The sequence below is a fragment of the Gymnogyps californianus genome, chromosome 4 (genome assembly GCF_018139145.2).
Source record: "Gymnogyps californianus isolate 813 chromosome 4, ASM1813914v2, whole genome shotgun sequence".
Lineage (NCBI taxonomy): Eukaryota > Metazoa > Chordata > Aves > Accipitriformes > Cathartidae > Gymnogyps > Gymnogyps californianus.
Genome location: NC_059474.1, coordinates 26,357,810 through 26,376,467, shown reverse-complemented (window position 1 = coordinate 26,376,467; position 18,658 = coordinate 26,357,810). Strand labels below are relative to the sequence as shown.

At 35.7% G+C, this 18,658-nt stretch overlaps 1 protein-coding gene across 1 annotated transcript in view; it reads left to right on the top strand.

Annotated features, from left to right (window-relative positions):
• The window catches only part of PDS5A (PDS5 cohesin associated factor A), an 84,162-nt gene that overhangs the window by 45,600 nt on the left and 19,904 nt on the right, over positions 1 to 18,658 (top strand). The window contains exons 12-20 of the mRNA XM_050896681.1: positions 5,460 to 5,611; positions 8,992 to 9,105; positions 9,842 to 9,923; positions 10,699 to 10,747; positions 10,868 to 11,007; positions 12,535 to 12,650; positions 13,388 to 13,493; positions 14,962 to 15,122; positions 17,829 to 17,952. Of these exons, the coding sequence (XP_050752638.1) occupies positions 5,460 to 5,611; positions 8,992 to 9,105; positions 9,842 to 9,923; positions 10,699 to 10,747; positions 10,868 to 11,007; positions 12,535 to 12,650; positions 13,388 to 13,493; positions 14,962 to 15,122; positions 17,829 to 17,952 (1,044 nt within the window). The remainder of the gene's footprint in view (positions 1 to 5,459; positions 5,612 to 8,991; positions 9,106 to 9,841; positions 9,924 to 10,698; positions 10,748 to 10,867; positions 11,008 to 12,534; positions 12,651 to 13,387; positions 13,494 to 14,961; positions 15,123 to 17,828; positions 17,953 to 18,658) is intronic.

Genomic DNA, 18,658 nt, shown 5'->3' with positions numbered 1-18,658 from the left:
TTTCCAAGCTAAAGAATCACCTAATTATCTTCCACACAAATTGATTATTGCATACTTCTGATCATTCTTGTCTGGTTGTTCTGTATCCTATTGGAAACAAGGTGACCAGACTCAGCCATGGCATTCAAGCTGTGCACCATGTGTGTACATGCTTCATGATAATTTTTTTTTATTATTCTTAAACATTCTGTCTTTTACACTATTTCTGAGCACTAAGCTGACAATTTTGGAAAACATCCATGTTGACTTCAGTATCTTTCCTGAATTTTAGATGATACATTGCCTAATACTATACATGCAGAGTTAATGCAGGTGGGAAAACCTGGCCTTAATCTGAATTTCTTTAATTTCATATTGTAACAATTCAGTAGCGTGACATTCTTCATGTCAGTTAGATCTGACTACCTCAGTAAATTTTATACACGCTGTTCAGTTCACTTTCTAATAATTTTTCATATGTTAAGTGTCACAGATTCCCTTCTGACTCCATGAATAGGTTCCCTTTGTTCCTTTCATTGTGAAAACCAGTCATTTGTTTCCACCCATTGTCCCCTATGTTTTAGTTAATAATTAATTCACAACAGGATTTTTATTTTCAGATACTCTGGTGTGAGACTTTGTTGGAAATTTTTTGGGATCCTACTGCATTTTACCGATATACTTGTGGGTCTGCTAAAATTTATTTTTTCTTAGACAAAACTCCTCATTATGTAAAGTGTAATGACTCATTCTGATAACTTCATTTTTCAGCAGTGTCTGCTCTTTGTTGTTGTTACTGTTTTGTTTCAAACTGTTTGCCCATTCAAAATCAGATGTTCTGGTGAGTGGCACTCTGTTCCTCTTGGGACCCTATGGTTTCTTTCACATTTGCTGTGTTAAATCTGTTCTTTGACAGATTGCAATAACAGAATAGTTAGTATTTGGTGTATCATTTCTAAATTCCTGTAGAAGTCATGGATGGGATACCACGTGGTCTTAATGATTTTGCTACTGCTCGTTTTATTAATTTATTTTAAAATGTCTTCTAATGACACTTTAAGAAACCTCTTCAGACCTCTCTCCTGGAATACATCTTGTTCGTCTTTCAGCCCTACAAAAGGGTCTGAAAGGCTTCCTGCTTCTGGAGGCTTTGGTGAAGATGTTTAATTAGTATGCTTTTAATAATTTGGTTCTGAAACTTTTGCCATGCTTCATCAAGGATTTACCTTCAACTTGTACTTCAACTTATACTCTTTCCTGTTTACACTCTTTCAGATGTGGCTCTGTGCTCTTTGGAGGGTGATGTTTTAATAGCAGACTTCACTGTGCTGTGTAGCCATGTTGATTCCCCCCCGCTTTTTGATAGGGGGCATACTTTCTATAACCTATGTCATTCTAGCTAGTTACTTTAATTCTTTTAAAATAATTTTCTCTTTTTTCTGTTTCCCTTTTTAAATGAGAATGTTACTGTAATGGATTTTGAGAAAGGATGTCGTCTTTGCACAGAGAAATACTGATTTTGAATATGTTCACTATTATAAAGCAACTCTTCAATTAGTTGTACCTGCAGCTTGGCTTCGCACATTTCTAAGGAGTGATTAAGACCACCTTCCTTCTTTTTCGGCCATTAAACAAACATGTCCAAAAAGTCATTCATGAGATCTAAAAACTTTCAGTGTAACCACCGCTTCCCCTGGGACTTGCACCTAGTCAGAATGGGATGATTGTTACTGTGTCTTCTACATAGTGTCTCTGTTCTCCTTTAGCATGTCGCCATCAGTAAGAGGCAGTCAGTTGTACAGCTGTAATACGCATTTCTGTGGGGCTAGAGGTTTTCAGTTCATATAGGCTTAAATATGGTGGTACTTAATGTTCCTAGTATGTTTGACTCAGTGATTTCACACTAGTCATAGGTTTGATATATTACATTTCAAGGTTACATGCCTTTTCAGGCACATCAGTGAAGAATAACTTCACCTCTAGATGATGTTTCTCTTACAAAAATCTCTGGAGAGAGCTTTAATGAAAATACATCCTGAGGAGAAATGAAAATTGAGGATTGACTAGAAATGACTACAACAAATACTTAGCATTTGAAGTAGACCTTAACAATATAGCATGTCTTTGTAAATATAATTAGTGTTATAAAATGAATATCAAGGACTTGTAAACTTTTAGCTTTTTTTTTTTAGGATTTTTCTTAGTTTGGGAGAGGCATTGATATGTCCATGTAACTGTCTTTATATTTTCTATGTAGGATTTTTTCAGTTCCAGACATAGTGCATTATACCTATTTTAATTATTCTTTTGCTTTAAAGAACTCAGTTATCTTCTGCTGACTGCATTTACCCCTTGTAGCCAGGTTTCTGTTGGACAAATCCACTGCAAACTCCTAAGTGATCATTCATCAATTTGACTTAATCTAATTCTTTTTAGGCCTGCAATCTTCTATCAAATCAGTATAGATATGATTATCAAAAGAACACTTGTCCAACAGGCTGAAGGAAAATGCTGATTGTTTAAACACACTAATCTGTCATTTCAATTCTGCCTTTTTTCTTTAGAAAACAATGTGAAAAATTTAAATCATGCTAACTGTTATGCCATTTATGTGATCTGTTTTTTATCCTGACCATATTCTAATTGGCACAGTATTAGTAAAGATAGCCTAATAACTTTTTTAGGGTAAAATTTTTTTTCTAAAAGACAAAAAAGTTTTTTAAAAAAAGTCCTTAGCTAACTCCGTCTGTATGGACATTTGCACAATGATTGCAGCTATTAAAAAAACAACAACCAAAAAAACCCCAAACAAACCCACCCTCCCCCTATAGTTTTCAAATCCATTTTTATTGGTCCAGTTGGAAAAGCAGCTCTGGGAACAGATGCTTCCCAAAAACTGGAATCCAGTCTTTGGTAAGAATTGTTCTGAGGAATTTTCCATTGGAGCAGTGTCTCTAGGTTCTTTCCAGTGTCTTCACTTTTCAGAATAATTAGTTTCAGGAGACTTTTAATTTTTTTGAAAAGCTTCTAAAAATGGTTCAGGTACTTTTCCTTTATACTGGAGTAACCTTACGAACCTGAAAAGTTAGAGGAGAGTTTTGACAGCTGACTTTTGTTCCCATTTCTCCCAACAGCCTTTGTGGTCTAGAGACTTAGTCCCTTCATGAGAACAGACTTTCACATCATCAGCTTTAAGTCTAAAGCTATGGAATGAGCAGCCATAGGAACAGGCTCCCATTTTTAATTTTTCTCTACGCATTTTTCTGCATGTGTTAGTTTTATCTCCTTCTCTATGTGTGCTAAAAACCATTGTGGCTTTTTCCAGATGAAGGAGAAAAATTTTAAGATGTTAATAGTCTTAACTCCATGGAAGGAATAGGTTAGCTATTCCAACAGGTAAGGGATTGTCTTGAACTTTCAATAACTTTTTTTTTAAACTCAGCCCAGCAGTCTTCAGTGAAGGAGTTTAATTACACTGGTTATCAAGGAAGTCAAGACTGTCAAAATTCTTTTGTTAGTTAAATCAGGGTAGTACTTCTGTTAGCTGTGTTTATTGATCTGCTCCCTTTTTGAAATTGTTTACTACGTTCCCCTTTATTTTCATTTGCCTTCATCTTTTACCCTACTGTATGCTGTTTGAGCTTTAATTCTCAGTAGGACCTTACTCTTTTTTTTTTTTCTACCTGTATCTCCTGTTCGGTGACTTGCTTCCGTGGTGTCTCAAAGCGTTCTCTAAGGGATTCTATCCAGTGCCTCCTATCTTCTGCCTGAAACTGCCTTTCTGCATGCTCTGACTTCTACTCTCTACAGCAATTTCAGTGATCAGAAATCTGTTGACAATCCAAACTTCCTTTCCTTATAACCTCTTGTTAAGTACTCTGCTTTCATTTTAGGCTTAAATTTTCTAGAATAATTTCTTGCAATCCTTCTCCGTTGTCTTCTGTCAATAGTTTTGCTGTCCTTCCTGTCTCATATAGGAGATCTGATGAAGCTATCACTTGCATTGGAAGGGTATATCTGAATGCAGAAAAATATTAATACTTCTCTGAAAATGTTTCTCTTTCAGACCTTTATTTTCTTTAAAATGTGCTTTAGATCGCAATGGGTGTGAACAAATTCCTGCAGAGAAGTTAAACATAATATCTATATCTTTTGTGAAAACAAAGTATTATACTATATACTGTCAAAGTCATTACAATCTTGACCTGTTACTTGTGTTGTTAATATATAAGAAATATGTAACAAAATACAATTTTATTTTTTCCATCTTCTTCTTGATATAACTTACTCCAACAGCTCGTGGTGTCTAAGGCTGTTGTGCTGACATAAGCACAACATTATTTTCTTCACATCATTATCGTCAAGATTTTTCTTTTCTTTGCCCTTCAACAAAAGGAAGTCACTCAGTAAAACTATTAAGAAATTAAATGTGCAATATCACACTTAGTGTTATTAAAACAAGCCCTCAGTTTAACAAGATTGAAGAAGTGATGCACAGTGTGAATAATAGTATCTACATTTATGCTTGATAGGGCGAAATGATTTGAGCATTGTTAGTCCTTGGAGTTCAAGGCCAAAATTGGTATCTAGTGTGTTCTGGCAGAAGTTCTCTCTTTCAGTTTGAATTTCATGCATTTCTTTTAAATTGTGAGGGAAAACAAGTTTCTTCTGAGGCTTTCTGTGTGAATCATTCAGTGGGAGACACTATTCTCTCTAAATTAATCCTCAGTCTGTTCTGGTATGATTCCTTCCACAAGTCAGCATCGGAGAGCTTACGGATCTTGTCTGTTAAAGTGTTTAATAATGGGACATTTCCTGTTTACATGAGGGGATAAAGTAGTGACCACCAAAAACAAGGATGAGAACCCAGGAACTCCATCTGTGGATGTTGTAGTCTGGCTTTTTCCTGGATCCCTGGAGTCTTACAGCAATTACTTTGACGCCTCAGCAAAAAGGGCCTCTCCCACTGTCCTGGAAAGTGGCCTAAGAGTTCAAGCCCTAGCAGGTTTAGCTAGGCCTAAGCTCTGGATCTCCCATTCCTAGGCAAGTGTGCTCTAAGACAGTGTAAGGCTATGGGGAGAAAGAAGGCTGCCACCTCTGGTGCCCGTCTCTGAATAGGTAAGTCTTCCCAATCCTGGCTCAAGAAGGCACTTATTCAGGCATACATGTTAAGCTGTACTTCTTTTATACTGACTAGCTCCCAGATTTTCTTTGCTCAGCACAGAGGAGTACTGGATTCCTCTGTACAGACAATACTTAATCTGCATAGTACAGGGAAGAAACCCCTTGTGTAGGCTTTACAAATTCTCATTTAGAGGCTCCAAACAGGATTTTCAGCTTTTGAGGTGTCTGAATATAGGAGGTCATAAAGTGGCCGTTTTGTCTTTCACGCTTCTATGTCTTTACTGTATTTTGTATATGTTTGATATTTATTTACCAAAACCACTTCCCCACCTCCTTTTCATTTCTTCCCCCTCAAGTGGCGAGTAAGAAAAGAAGCTATGATGGGTCTTGCCCAGCTGTACAAGAAATATTGTCTTCATGCCGAGGCTGGAAAAGATGCTGCAGAGAAAGTGAGCTGGATAAAGGATAAACTTTTGCACATATATTATCAAAATAGCATTGATGACAAGTGAGTCAACCTAATTTTAACCTAAGCCTTCCTAATTTTAATTGTATAGTGATAAGTGATACTCTGAAAATATGTGCTTATCCTGAGAAAGCTGTTACATCACATTCTGTATTTGTGGGTTTTAAGTATAATATATTTAATTAATAATCACTAAGACAAGTACTAAGATATTCAGGATGGTTGCATTATCTGTTCATGTATTCATTCTATTTACTGATGGAACTAGATCTGTGATGACAGTAGATTGTCATTAACTAACTACTGCCTAGAAAAAAATTGTCAAATTTTGCATTTACTATACCCAGTTCTTGTTTGCCTTACTACTTTCCAGAGGCTAGCATGTTAAAATCCAGATCTGTGAGCATTGTGCATGTACACACCACAGTATGTGCACAGACATCTCCTTTTGATATGCTATGTAGAAATGGACCCTTTAGGTAGAACAAAAGCTGAAGAAATATCACGGGTGCTTCCACTGTTGTCTAGTCTTCCCTGTTTTGTCACTCAGTCCCTTTAATTTTTGAAATACCATTTTGGCTTAGAGAAAAGTATTTTGGCCAAGGTTTTGGAAGATAGTTTTCAACTCTAACTATTAATTCTTTGTCTTTCACAAGGAGAGCCAAGCTATGAGATCACACAAAGATAGAATTTTAGCTTAGATTTTTAATACAGCAGACCTGGAAATTTCTTCATAATGTTTCTTAGTATCTTGCTTATACAGTCTGCTACCTCAGTATGTTTTGTGATCTTAGTGACTAGTCTGAATGGGCTAATAGCCTCCTTCAGTTGCTAGTTACGATAGTGAATTCTTACCGCTGCAGTGATGAAAGCTCTCACTTTGTTCATCTGGCTGATCATAAGTGGGCCAGAGTTACATATTTGATTAGTTGCTGCCTTTTTTGTTTTTTCTTCTTTAAAAGAAGAAACATATGGTTATGAGATTGTACACACAGAAATTACGCTGAAAGTTTGCTGAGGTAGAAGTATCAAATAGTGAAAAATAAGGAAATCTTCACATAGTTTATACAAAGCTGGTTCTGCGTATGTATATGCATCAAATATTATTTAATTTGCATTGAGAGGTTCGTTCGTGTTTTTTCTAGCATGTTCATGTCTCACTGTCAGTGCACAGGTTTCATAGTGAGCAGAGAGTGAATCAAAGTTTCATAGTGAATGGGGCAGATGTTTTCAGTATTCCTGCTCATGGGAAATGCAGAACATTGTCAAGGAAATGAAGCAAGGGATTTTAAGGAAAGACTGTGTCATCAAAGCTGAGTTTCTTTCTTTGATGTGATTTCTTCTGAAAGTCTGATTAAGCCATTGAAACTGGTCTTTTCATGAGTAGGCATGGGTTGTATGCTGTTTGTTTTCTGGGTATCCACACTGAAAGATTGGAGGCTTGATTTTCAGTGTTCCTCTAGTTCAGTTTGGTACCCTGAATTTTAATTCAAATCCTACTAGTTTTTAAGGCTGACAATGAAGTTCTTGCTCAGTCACACCATTGGGTTGGTTTCACCATCTCAGAGTGGAGGAATAAATGCAATAAATGCATTTTCAGAATTAGAAAGTTAGTACTTTCAGCACCTGAAGAGCTGTAGAAAATCTATTTCAGATAGAGTCCAACTAATGCTTTAAACACACAAACATAGGTCAAAATTAGCCAACTCTGGCCTGTTTTCCTTCCATAATGAGGGAGGAGGATAAAAAGTAACAGCGAACAGCTGTCTGAGCCTTGGAGTATTTTCCATTGTGTGCATGGGATAACACTAGTTCTTTCAAAAGATAATAGTGCAGTATCACGCAGTGTTCAGGCATTAAGTGGAATAGAACAAATTTATGATAATGTTTTTGATGTTACTTAACTGTTGATGTGCATGTCTACACACGACTGAGAACTTCTCACTGTGAGAACTGCTTATCACGTGTGTGCTCTGAGCTTCTTTGTTTTACAACAAATGCATGGGGAATGGAGTAAAATAACCACATCTTAAACACTGCCCTGTTACGCGCTCTTGATATGCTAGCCAATGACTTTCCTCACAGGAGAAAAGTGTGTCCCAGAGGTATACCCTATTTGTAAATCTTTACCCTAACCGACATGGATCAGGGAAGGCATGATAAAGTCTCACCATTTGTATTGACAGCTTTTCTAGAACGTGCGTGTGTAGAGACATGGGCTAGAACAATGTTCGTAAATTAGTAAGGTAACTCTGATGCCTCCAATCTCCTAGTATGTTAAACAGAGATGGAGTCCCCTGACATCTGAAGATCCTGTTCCCCAAGCAATTTAGTTCTTGGAGTCATCAGTAGTAAAATGTACGTTTAAAGGGAGAAAGCCAAGTTTTCTTTAATACTAACAGGGTGCCTTGAGATAGTTGTATCCATATTCATGGTCATCCTTTTATTCCTCTGCCTTGCCATCACGTCTCTTGGAATTTTCTTTGAGCAGAAATAAGGTGTGTTTGACCTGTGCTGCCTTCTATGGTCTTTGTACAAGGCACTCCCAGAGTACTTACTAGGAATCATAGTGAAAAAGTTTGTAAATTCAAACACACAAAATATTTGTCCATAAATATCAAATTGTATAGCTGAACATTGTGCACAGCTCTCATTGCTATGGATTAAATTAATGTCTGAATGTCCTTTCATTTGGAGTGGCTATAATTAGATGAACTGTACAGTCATATTTTGTAGTTCAAGTTTTGTATTTTATGTAAAACTTTAAATATGTATTATTGTTTTTAAAAGAAGAGATAATTGGAGAATGTTTTTGCTGGTTTGGTTTGCTCTCACTTAGCTTTCCTTTTGCTCCTTTTGTTGTATATGTTGTGGTGTTCCTTTGTCTCCACCTTTTTAATGCTGATTTTTAGCTTCTGTATTAGAATAATGAGTAGTTTCAAATGTTTTGCTTTTTTCTCAAATACTACAGTTTTATCTTAGCCTTTCCCTTGAGGATACTTCAGATTTTTACTTTTCCTCCCCCTCAAGTTATATTCTTGTATTCTTTCCCCTTTATTTGGGTTTTTTACTATCTGTATCCCTCTTATATCTGTATTCTCTTATGTATGAGGGTGAACAAAGGGAGATTCTCAGAGCCTAAAGAAAAAGGAGAATTTGGATGGTGACAAATAAAGCAATTACTACCTCTTAGAGGTGAAAATGAAAGAACATGGAAAAGCTCTCAAGAAGCAGTTCTTGCTTATCTTTCTATTAACAGTGGAAGGGATCTTTACTAATGAGAGAAAGACCACTACTTTTTTTTCTTCTCTGTTGAAAAAAACTAGTTTCAATGATTTCCAATGTTTCTTGTTCTTTCAGCTTGTCTGAAAGGTATCACCACTTTTGGAAATGTACAGTTTTTATCTCTTCTTTTCCTGCAGATTACTAGTAGAGAAAATCTTTGCTCAGTATCTTGTTCCACACAATTTGGAAACGGAAGAGCGAATGAAGTGCTTGTACTATTTGTATGCTAGCTTGGATCCAAATGCTGTCAAGTGAGTATAGTTTGTATTCAGCAAATACTTGCTTTCTCAGGCTTTTCCAACATCTATATCAACTTACTTGTATTATGAGGATTATACATTATATATTATTATATATTATATATAATATTACATGTTATATATATATATCAGAAATATAGGTAATTGATGCTTAGTGTTATTTGCAAATAGTATTTCAAAACATTTCCCATTATATACAAACTCTACGTGTCCATTAGACAAAAAGATGCCTTGATATTTGAGAAGAGTGGTTTTATCCATTTGTTTTCATCCAGTGAGTACAATGCAGAGTTAAAAATGCGCAAGTAATGACTTCTAGATTTGCTCTATATTAGGGTCCATGATGAAGATATCTATAACTGAATTCTAGTTGATAGTGGCCTGTTTTTTATGTTGAAAATGTTATTTTCAAGATAATTTGGGTGGTTCTAAGACATACTGTGGCTGTCCTGCATATGTAAAATTGTTCCAAGTAGAATAATAAGAGAGGTGATGTTCTGTAAAAAGAGAAAATCAGTTCCACCTTGTTTGGAATGGTTATTTTTAATACTTGTTAGGTTTTGATTGTACCTAGCCGGTTATTTTTAATACTTGTTAGGTTTTGATTGTACCTAGCAGATGTTGCACTTGTAAGATAAATAAACAGTCTTGTTTACTAGTACATCCAGCATGTTCTTGTCATGAATGAATTGGTAAGCTTTTCTTTTCTGGTTTTGCACGTTTGCAGAGCACTGAATGAGATGTGGAAGTGCCAGAACATGCTAAGGAGTCACGTACGAGAATTACTAGACTTGCATAAGCAGCCCACTGTACGGTTTTGAAAATATTAATACTTTATCCAGTGGACCTGTTAGACTAATTTACTGGGGTTTTTTAATACCATATTATTTGTTCAGTGTGACTTTATTATTCTGTTGATTTCCATGTGTAGACAGTGTTCCATTCTCATTAAGTAAAGTTGCTTTCAGTAATGCTTAAAGGTATATGGCCTCCTTACGTTTACCATTATTTTATATTACTGGCCAATAACTTTGGAAGAAGTTAAAAAAAATTTCCAAGTTTTTTGTTTGCTTTTGACAGACCTTTTTCGTTTCTCATTTTATAACATATTTTGAGAATGGAATATGTTGTAACATAAAGCAGCGATTTGTTTGTTTGAAAACAGAAGTTTTTAAGTATTTATACTGGAATTTTACTTGTAAGCATATCTTCAAACTAGCAGAAACTTTAAATAGAAGGGCATTGCTTTGGGGTTTTGGTGTAGCGGTGGGCTTGGGGGAATTGCTTGTTTGGGAGGTTTTTTTGAGGTCTTTTTCCAACAATTTAGTTTTATCTGTTCTGTGAATTAGTGAATTTTTGCAGTTCTTTGATATTGCAAGAAGATTTTTCCCCTTTTTCTGTGTGTAGTAGCTGCTAATAATACTATTATGCTGTTCTAGTGTCTATTCTTAAAACAAAAACATAAAACATAAGATTCCAGACTAGGATGTAGTGCTGCAGAAGAACTAATGGATCAGCTTAGAAGTATGTTTTTGTAAAGGAGATATCGCTGATTTGTTTGTCTGTTTTTCCTGTTGTCCTCAGTCAGAAGCAAACAGCGCTGCCATGTTTGGAAAGCTGATGACCATAGCAAGTAAGTGTTAGTAAGTTCTATAAACTGTTATTACAGCATTCCTGAAAATTGTATTTCTGTGAATCTTGGCATACTAAAGTGGCAAATTTATCTTATGTTAAATTGTGTTTAATCATACAGAAAACCTTCCAGATCCTGGAAAAGCACAAGATTTTGTGAAGAAATTCAATCAGGTTCTGGGTGACGATGAGAAGCTTCGGTCCCAGCTTGAACTGTTAATTAGCCCTACATGTTCTTGTAAACAGGCAGATGTCTGTGTGGTAAGGAAACAGAAAAGCAAACTTTTATACCTTAAATATTTGTGATTAAAACAGTTATTCAGAGTTAATGGTCTCTTTTGGTACCTTAACATGATTTTTATATATTTCCGATTTTCATAAAATACCTTTTTGATTAACCTGTAGAGATTATGGAAAATATAATTTATGATCATCATCTTGCTTCCTAAGAAAACATTAGCTTTATTCCTTCCTGGGATTATGAGCATCAAGCATGAAGGCTAAAAGACTAATTAATTTTTTTTTTTTTTAATATTTTATTTCAAGTGTCTCTTTTATGGTAGGGTTCCTAAACTGTCTTCTGACACTGATGAAAGTTCTTCTGAGTACCAGCAAACCAAATATTATACCATCTGCATATTATTCATTTATTTTTCTTCCTAGAACGTTATTTTGAGATCAGTCGCTCTGCCTCTCTCACTCTCATCTATTTAACCTCTTGGATGAAAATACACACCTTAATATTAAATTGAACTTTTCCAGAGATCTACAGATTGTGCCAACACTCACAGATTTTTTTTTTTTTTTTTTTTTTTTTTTCATTATGGTCCCAAAATAAAGTAAGCAATTTCAGTGACAGAAATCACAATAGGGAGCATCAACAAACAAACATAGGCTTCTTGGGTTTTGTCTAATGGCTCTGAAATTGTCCAGGGAAGGGAACAGAATGACCTTCAGAATCATGTCCTAACCACTTGATGTAGATTATGTCTCCTTCTAAACTAGTAAATTTTGCACTTTGGGAATGCAGTGATGCAATTTCAAGAGGAAGGTTTCTTCCTTCTTCCTGAAGATAATTTAGCATAACAATTTCCTAGTTTGTAGGATCTGCAGCATCTAACCCTTTAGGAGAAGGAAGGTCAAGAAGTCATTTCTTTGAGAGATTTTTAGACTTCTGTTCAAAACAAAAAATATCTTCTTATCCGCTTTCTGCTGGGTTTGCACCTGAATTTAATGTTCTTGACATTTGGGGCATTCAGAGGGGAAAAACAGATTTGTTTTGATCCAAAACATTCATAGGCAAGTACATAGGGTCTGAACATCTGTTGTAGCCAAGGTAGTGTAGTGCTTCTGCACATTTGCAGTAGTGTAGCTTTTAGTGCAATTTTTTCGTTGTTGCTTATGAAATCTCACACACACAGCAGCATTACCTACAGATTTATGGATTACTCTTGTCAACATAGATATTTAAATTCCATCTACATTGCACTTAGCTCTCCCTTCATTCTGTTTTGGATCTGGCCTGCAACTCCTTAAGAAACTCTGAAGAACTCTCACTAGAAACCTAAATGCATCTTACATTTAAAAAGTTTCGTAAAGTATGTCTGCTTTCAATATAATGTGATAAAGAAAGATTTGGAGATAACAACAGCCCCGCTTAAAATACATTTCACTGATTATATAGACAATCTCCGTGGTTAAAAGAAGTGGCTATATTTAGCTTATTCAACATGCTTAAGAAGTAAGTAAAATGAGTATAATTCTTGTTTGTATCTAACATTCTTGTAGAGAGAGATAGCCCGGAAACTTGCAAATCCTAAGCAGCCAACAAATCCTTTTCTGGAAATGGTCAAATTTCTTTTGGAAAGAATTGCCCCTGTACATATTGACTCAGAAGCCATTAGGTAAGTTTGAAAGATCATACTAACCCATGAATGATTATAAAGATGATTTAAATGGGGGAAGAAAAATTTTCTTGGGATTTAAATTAGTCTGTCCTAGCAGTAAATATGCTTTTTTTAAAAAAACATTTTATGTAGATGTCTTCATTTCCAGCAGCCTAGAGAATGCAATTTTTTTTTTTTGATACTTCTTTGCAGTGCTGTCTGCAAATGATTTTAAAAATATAGTAGCTGTTCCCAGTGAAACTGCTATTTGTGGGGCTTAAGGTGAAAATGATGATCATAGTTTTCACATAGTTAACTGCCACACGGTCTTCCATATAGCAGTTGAATTAATTAGCTTTTGTGGGATTGCGTAAAAGAATGTTTGGATTTCTTTTGAGACTTGTCTGGCAACCTCATTAGGTTCTGAAACTCATACAACTAGTGTTGATCTGAATGCTGCCAACATGGTGGGGGGGTTGTTTTTTTCCTAAAGAATTAATTTTGCAGAAAGCTAAGTCAGAAGAAAAAGGAATAATGGAATAGCTTGATTTAAAAAAAAAAAAAAAAAAAAAAACAAAAGCAAAACCAAAAAACAACCAAACTAAAACCAAACACCACAACACCTCCCCTGCAATGGACTATTGCCTTCTCTTTATTTATTGTCAAAAACAAGTAATCTTGCTGATATCTCCAGCCTTTAACATTGTGCGTTGTCACATTCATTTGTTTTTTTCTTTTTGTATCTCTTATTTCAGTGCACTAGTAAAACTAATGAATAAATCCATAGAGGGGACAGCTGATGATGAAGAGGAGGGTGTAAGTCCTGATACTGCTATTCGTGCAGGACTTGAACTTCTCAAGGTAATCTACGTTAATGCACCTATAGTTTGTAATGGAAAGGACAAAAGTGGTACGACTAACAAATTAATGTTAGCATGGTTTTAATAGTTATTATTTAGATAATTACTTCTTTAATGTAGGAAAGTGTTTGGTTATTAATACTCGCTTGAAAAAAGAATAATGAAAGAGATGGGTTTTTGGAAGAAGTATGTTTTGAAAAGGGTGCCAACAGTTGAAATACGCACGTTAAAGCAGAAATTGATTTCTGCTTAGGGAAGTCGTATAGAAGAAGGTGCAAAGGTAAAGTGAGAGGAAGAGAAATGCACGTTCTTTGGGGCCTGTATGGTACTGGAAGGAAAGCAAGCAATAAACTCAAGAGCCCAAGTTATGTAGAAGAAAAAAAAAGGGGACGGGGGAACTTCTGTTCTCAGTGGTGATGAGAAATGGCTGGGGGAGAAAGAAGGATTTGAAATACCTGGAAAACATCTGTGATGGATTTGGTAGTTCACTAATGAGACTTTATTTTCAATATGTTACAAAGGGCAGTATAAAATATAGGAAGGAATGGAGGGCAAGGTTACGTAATTAAAGTGAGACTTTTCAGAAGTGTGAATGAACGAGGTGGAGTTTATGGAGACACATCACACCAAATTAGGTAATGGCAACCATGGTAGAAATAGCTATACAGAAGTATGCAAAGAAGTAATGTCTGTTTGCTAATGTAGCTCAGAAGAGAAATCTGCCAAGGTTGAAGATTTTGTTGCTGTGATGTGGATATCTTTGAGAATGTTATTTCACACATTGATACTCACGCAAGTAGGCAACTCTGATCAAAGAAACCAAGATAAGATAAATCCAAAGAATACACAAAATACGTGCAACTTTTCATTGTTCTCCCTACCGTATGTTATCTGAACTTTACTTAATACTGTTTTGCTTTGGGATAACCTTTTGTTCTCTCTTTTCCTGCCTTGAATCTCTGCATGCTTAGTTTCTTATTTGACATTTCTCCTATTTAACAGAATGTGTTATATTTCATTAGCTTTAGATTAAAAGGACAGTAATCTATGTTTTGTTTGTAGATGTCTTAACCTTCTTGATTTCTTTTCTGCTCAGGGATTACAGATTCTGGAGAAATTAAGATTTCAGTTAAATTAAGTTGGAAAAAAGCATTCTTAAGTAGATTGGAATATAAACAAATACTCTTGAATAAATTCATTTTAATAAATATGTTTACATATTCAAATAATGTAGTATCTTATAAAATATTTGGAGGAGGGGAGGACCTGAAGAACAAAGCATAGATTAATTTATTTGAAAATGCCTCTATCACTTTCTCCAAAATGCAGTTATTGAATGTAATAATCTCATATGAGCATGTAATAGCTATTTATGTTAATGGTAATGCTCATAAACAGCCATAATTTTGTTTTTCTGATGATTCATGTACCATGAATAAATATACCTTTGTTTTAATGTGTATCTACAGGTTCTGTCCTTTACACATCCTACCTCGTTCCACTCTGCAGAGACCTATGAGTCTCTGCTGCAGTGCCTCAGGATGGAAGATGATAAGGTAGCTGAGGCAGCCATACAGATTTTCAGAAACACGGGTCACAAAATAGAAACAGACTTGCCACAGATAAGATCGTGAGTGTATTTCTTCACATGCTGCTTTTCATACCTGGAATTCTGCCTCTTGATAGTTTATTCAATATGTTGCCCCTAAAATTACTTTATAGTCTTGTAAATATGAACAGCTTCTCTTCCATCATTTTGTATTCCTTCACTACCTTTTTGTCTCTTCATTTTTAAATTCTGCATTCTTGCAATTTTTGTGTATTTATTGAAGATGTTAGGTGGTACTTAAAAATCTTCTTATAATAGACACATTAAAAACAGCGCGTAGCATGTCTCCCAGGTTACAAAATAAGCAACAGCAAAAATACGGCGAAGATGTAATTCCTTGGCATCGTTTCTACTCATATCTGTCCTTCACACAATTTTTCTATCTTTGTAAGGAACGAAAATACAATCTCTGATGGTTAACAGCTCTGTTTGTTATGAAACAAGTTGGGAAACAAGATCCAAAAGCAGGCATGAATTTCTAACAAAGAATAATTGGCTGTCTATAAGTCGTCATTATGCAATTCATGCTTTAACTGCTGATTAAAGCTGCATAATCTACTAGGTATTCACAGACTATTTAAAACCTTGTGGGTAGCATCTAAAACCTTAAAATTAGCCTGTTAGTAACTAACTAATCCAGATTATAAAGCACAGGTTTCAAGTTCTCATATATTGAAATAGCATCTCGGATATTACCATGCTAAAATGCATACTGATGTACACGTTAAGTTCTCAGTGAATTGAAGATGTAACCTCAGGGATTCTTATGGATTTGAATCAGATTTTGGACGAAAGAAAAATGTTACAAATCCACATATGAGACGCCTTTGAAGACATTTGTAGGGGTGAAGAGAAGGAAAAGCCCAGCAATCCCCATTGTCAGTATAGTTCCCAGTATAGTCCCAATTGTCTATAGTTCCCTACTAGAGTTCAGTCAAGACTGTGCATTGCTGGGTTATATCATCTTCTGTCAAAGAAGCTGGTATTGCTGACATTTCTTTTGGCTTCATGTCTTAGCCACGTATTGCTGAAGTATAGTCTGGGCAGTCTCAAATAACTTAAATATAACTGTCAAAATGGAGGTCTAGCCCTTGGCATGGTTTGCAAGCAAGTCAGGTTAACATTCTGAAAGCCAAAACCAGGTCAGTGTTTACACTGATGCAAAGGAAAAGAAGTCTGAGGACAAGTGGGTGTTCCAGATTTCATATATTCAGAAATCTTTATCATAAATGAAAGATTCGATATAATCAGCAAGATAGTTTGTTTCAAGTGACCTGTTTTTTTTTTAAAACTGCTTGTGTGAGCAGGCTGCTTGCTGTCCTTTGAAGTAGCATTCACCAGCAGTAGCCCAAGTTCTTCCTTGTATGGAAAATGAATAGGTTTGTGCACCATTTCATGGACAAGGACTGCCATATGTCTCTAGAGTCTGACGGAAGTGTTGGCCATGCTCAAAGAGAGCCTATGGACCACGTGTAAACTTGTAGATGTAAACATGTAAAGGTGCGTGTAAATATGTCAGGTTTCACCTTTTGCAGTTCTGTGTCATTTGGGGTGTGATGAGGTATGGTTTGTAACTGATGCACCAACGCTTGACAAAGGCCCTTTAATGTGCATGTACTTACACTATGAAAACTGTAGGTTAGGCATTGAAGCTTATTTTAACTGTAGGTTTTACTGAATTCTTTGCTATTTTGGTTCTTATTTAATCCAACTTGTGGAATCTTAGCAGGTTTGAGAAGAGACATTCTCCTACTTTAGGATACTGTTAACATTTTTCTAGGGGTCTTTTGTTTGGTTTTGGGTTTTGTGTGGTTTTTGACAAAAATGTTTGAGACTTCATTCTTTCAACCTGCAAGCTCTTCTTCCACCTCTTGTTGCTGATTTTGATTATGTAGAATGTGTCAGTGAACGCCAGGTGCTAAATAATCCATGTACTGAATGCTGTGTTATTACAGAGCCTTTCAAGAAAGCAAGGAATTTTTTTTAGATGTTTCTGTGTCAGACGCTTTCTAGGCAATTTTTTTTTCTCGTGTCAGTTGCTGGGTGAGTTGCATGGTAAACCTCAGGAGTTAGCGTCTCAGACGATGACCTCTCAGGGGACAGGGCTGCCTTCCAGCACTCTCTCAGGAGTGGAACCAAACAGTTTGACGAACCTCCACCTGGTCTCTGGAGTGGCTTCTGCCCTGCTCTTTCCTTCGGTGGCCTCTCATCAGCAGATAGATCTCAGGGGATTCAAATGCAAAAGCTCAGAACAAAGCAGTTGTTCACTTGAGTATGCATTGCGATTAACGACCAAAGTTAAAGCAGTACAGGCCTATAAACACGTTGATGTTTAATGGTTATTCTTAGCTTTCATAAATTTTCTTCAGCCCTGTCACTTCCAAGCTTGGATAACAAGCCCAGGAGTTTACCCTAGCTGAACCTGTGAGGTTCTCCCCACCTTATATTTGGCTTCCTGAACAGCCTTATTTTGATGATTATTTTCTTTCATGTTTGATTTTTCCCTGTGGGCTTTTTTCTGCTTAAATGTCTACAGTAAGATGTTCAACAAGTATAACTAAATACAATTCCATCCTGCTTTTCACTTTATGATTATGATCTTTCCTGAACAGACTTCAAAGAAATGCTTGATTTATAAGATGGCAAGGATAGATTTGTATAGGTGAAGAGCTTTATTTTTTGTAGATTGCAAATTGCATTTTGAAGTATTTTGTTTAATGTTCACAGAACACTAATTCCGATTTTGCATCAGAAAGCAAAAAGAGGCACTCCTCATCAGGCAAAACAAGCTGTTCACTGTATACATGCCATATTTTCAAATAAAGAAGTGCAACTTGCACAGATCTTTGAGGTATGTCTTGCTTTTTTGTTTTTAAGATTTGTTCCTGTTCTTAATTGATACTAGTATTTAACATTAATTCATACTGTTTATTAACAGATAACAATTTATGAGGTCAGGAAGCCTACGGGTGCGTGGTAGTCGAGATAAGTCATTAATTTTACAATAGCAATTATTAATGTTTGTGTCTTACAGTCACGATTTTGTAATATTCTGATGTCTGATAGAGAAGGTATTCCTTTTTGTCTACACGGGAGAAGTTAGGGGAAAATAAGTTAAATATGCTGGAATGTTCCACACTAAATCGCATGAGGACACATTTAGCAGATACTAAATGAGAGATAACATCCTTTACTTTCAAACTGTATTAAATTACCATGCTTTAAGGTCTTTGCACATACAGCACTTTCTCACTGAGGAAGTTAGTGCAGAATAACTACTTGACTGTAAGCTCAGACACTAGCTTAGTGCTTGCTTAGACAAGTTGTAAAGCAAAAAGTCACCTTATACAGAGCAGAGAGGTTACTACTTTTCACTGTAATCTCTCAAATAATAACATTATTAATCTGCACGTGTAAAATATCTTAGGTTCTTAATCTTGGCTGTCTTTGAAACTCTGCATAATTCAGAACTGTGAAAAGCTTTGAATTAAGCTTACAGAGTTTGATCTCTGCTTAGACTTCTGTGAGAGTGCATGTTCCCTCCCTAATACCAGAAT